The 1574-nt window shown below is 40.1% G+C and overlaps 1 protein-coding gene across 1 annotated transcript; it reads right to left on the bottom strand.

The window, feature by feature from the left end:
- Positions 1-10: 10 nt before the first annotated feature.
- Positions 11-1492, bottom strand: LOC111785659 (transcriptional corepressor LEUNIG-like). The gene is made up of 4 exons (XM_023666039.1): positions 1054-1492; positions 824-968; positions 382-491; positions 11-232 (listed from the first exon to the last, which is right to left on the bottom strand). The coding sequence occupies exons 1-4, from the start codon at positions 1147-1149 to the stop codon at positions 11-13; spliced, it is 573 nt and encodes a 190-aa protein (XP_023521807.1). The 5' UTR covers positions 1150-1492.
- Between the last annotated feature and the right edge of the window lie 82 nt (positions 1493-1574).

The raw sequence follows: 1574 nt of genomic DNA, 5'->3' as shown, positions 1-1574 counted from the left end.
GTTATCTAGGTTATTTGAATGATGCAAGACCAATAATTAAGGAATAAAGACTCGAGAGAAAGACAGATAGATGATCACTAACATTGTCGGGATCCCAAACCCTGACTGTTCGATCGAACGATGATGTTGCAAGACGGGGCATGCTAGGACTAAAACGAACATCAGTGATCATGGAAAGATGTTCTTCAAGTGAAGTTTTCGGTTTTAAATTTTCTGTGTACCACAACACGGCCTGCAGAACCATCATAATAAACCCGTCAAATACGACACATGGATTGACCAATGCTGCAACCAATAACAGGATCTTTGAAATCTTACATGCAATATTTTAACCATAACACTCTTGATATACAGTACAGGTCATCGTCATTGGGTTCTCACCTTTTTATCATGGCCACCACTAGCAAGCAGTTTTCCATCCGATGAAAAGTGGCAAGCGGAAACTTTGCTCGTGCTTGCTCGAACAGAATTCACCTCCGTAAACGTGAATCCTGAAGGTTAAATTCACTCCTTAAAGATAAAATACAAAAGAGCAGACCAATCTCAAAAACAATGTTCAATTATGTAGAGGTTAATTATCCATTTTTTATTTGTTCAAATCGCCGATTAAGATATGTTAAGCCAAGAGACAAAGTCTAGAGATGTACGCATGGTGCGGTGCCACAAAGCATCTAACAGGGTCTTCTCGAAGTGCTTGTACAACTACTATATCACTCGGGGCAGATAAAATACTAGTCACTCTCAAATATTCATTTACTTACTGGCAATTGCAAAGAAACAAGCAGAAGAATAAGAAGAAAGCAAGGTATAGCATTTACGCCACCTTTTCCACCATCCATACAGCGCCCTACAGGATCTCGAGGGTCCGTATCATCATGGGATAAAAAAGAGTCGACGTTGTCATCAAGAGACCCATCCTCCACAAAGCGTTCCATATCAGCCTGCAATTCAATTTCTTTATCATCCCACTGCCAAAATGGAATGCCAATGAGCAAGTGCAAAAGGAATTGTTTATAATTCCTTTGATACAAACAACTACCAAGCTCCACCTACCAACTGATTCGAGGGGGATGTAAAAGTGCCAGTGCCGTCGCTGCTGAACATCATCAAAGGTTTAGATGAACTACCACTGTGAGGCAAAGCAGGCATTGAGATTGCATCTCCAGGTGTGTGAGTTGAGGGAGTTGAAGGAGCAGAACTTGGGGATGGACCCGCTGTATTCGCTGTTCCTGAGCTATTTGCTGGACCTGAAGACGACAATGGCTGCTTCCTTTTTCTCCCAGGCTGATTTTTTGAAACCTGTAAATGAAATGTCGAAAAAAAAAATTAAACCCAAATTAAGACGGAAAATATTAACATATACTTCATGGATGTATAATAGACAACTGACGCCAATCGTACCATATGACCTGTTATCAAATTCACAAAAAGGGAATTATCAAAATGCCAGCCTAAACATCCTCTTTGTCATATTACTAGCAAGTATCATCAGTTGAACGAGCGAACGGAGAATATAACTAAACAGAACAGATACACACAGACGAACACGTAACATTAATATTTGAAATTACAAG

Source organism: Cucurbita pepo, unplaced genomic scaffold, assembly GCF_002806865.2.
Source record: "Cucurbita pepo subsp. pepo cultivar mu-cu-16 unplaced genomic scaffold, ASM280686v2 Cp4.1_scaffold000626, whole genome shotgun sequence".
In the NCBI taxonomy this organism is placed as follows: Eukaryota; Viridiplantae; Streptophyta; class Magnoliopsida; order Cucurbitales; family Cucurbitaceae; genus Cucurbita; species Cucurbita pepo.
Note: the sequence above shows the minus strand (reverse complement) of the source record. Positions and strands in the feature narration are given on the sequence as shown.

What these genes read in the sequence shown, in the direction of transcription:
- LOC111785659 (XM_023666039.1), bottom strand. Translation starts at nt 1,149, where the DNA reads ATGCCTGCTTTGCCTCACAGTGGTAGTTCATCTAAACCTTTGATGATG. An exon ending in CATCCCCCTCGAATCAGTTG is followed by an intron (nt 969 to 1,053) that starts GTAGGTGGAGCT and finishes CCATTTTGGCAG; the next exon opens with TGGGATGATAAAGAAATTGA. An exon ending in GTGGTGGCCATGATAAAAAG is followed by an intron (nt 233 to 381) that starts GTGAGAACCCAA and finishes ATGGTTCTGCAG; the next exon opens with GCCGTGTTGTGGTACACAGA.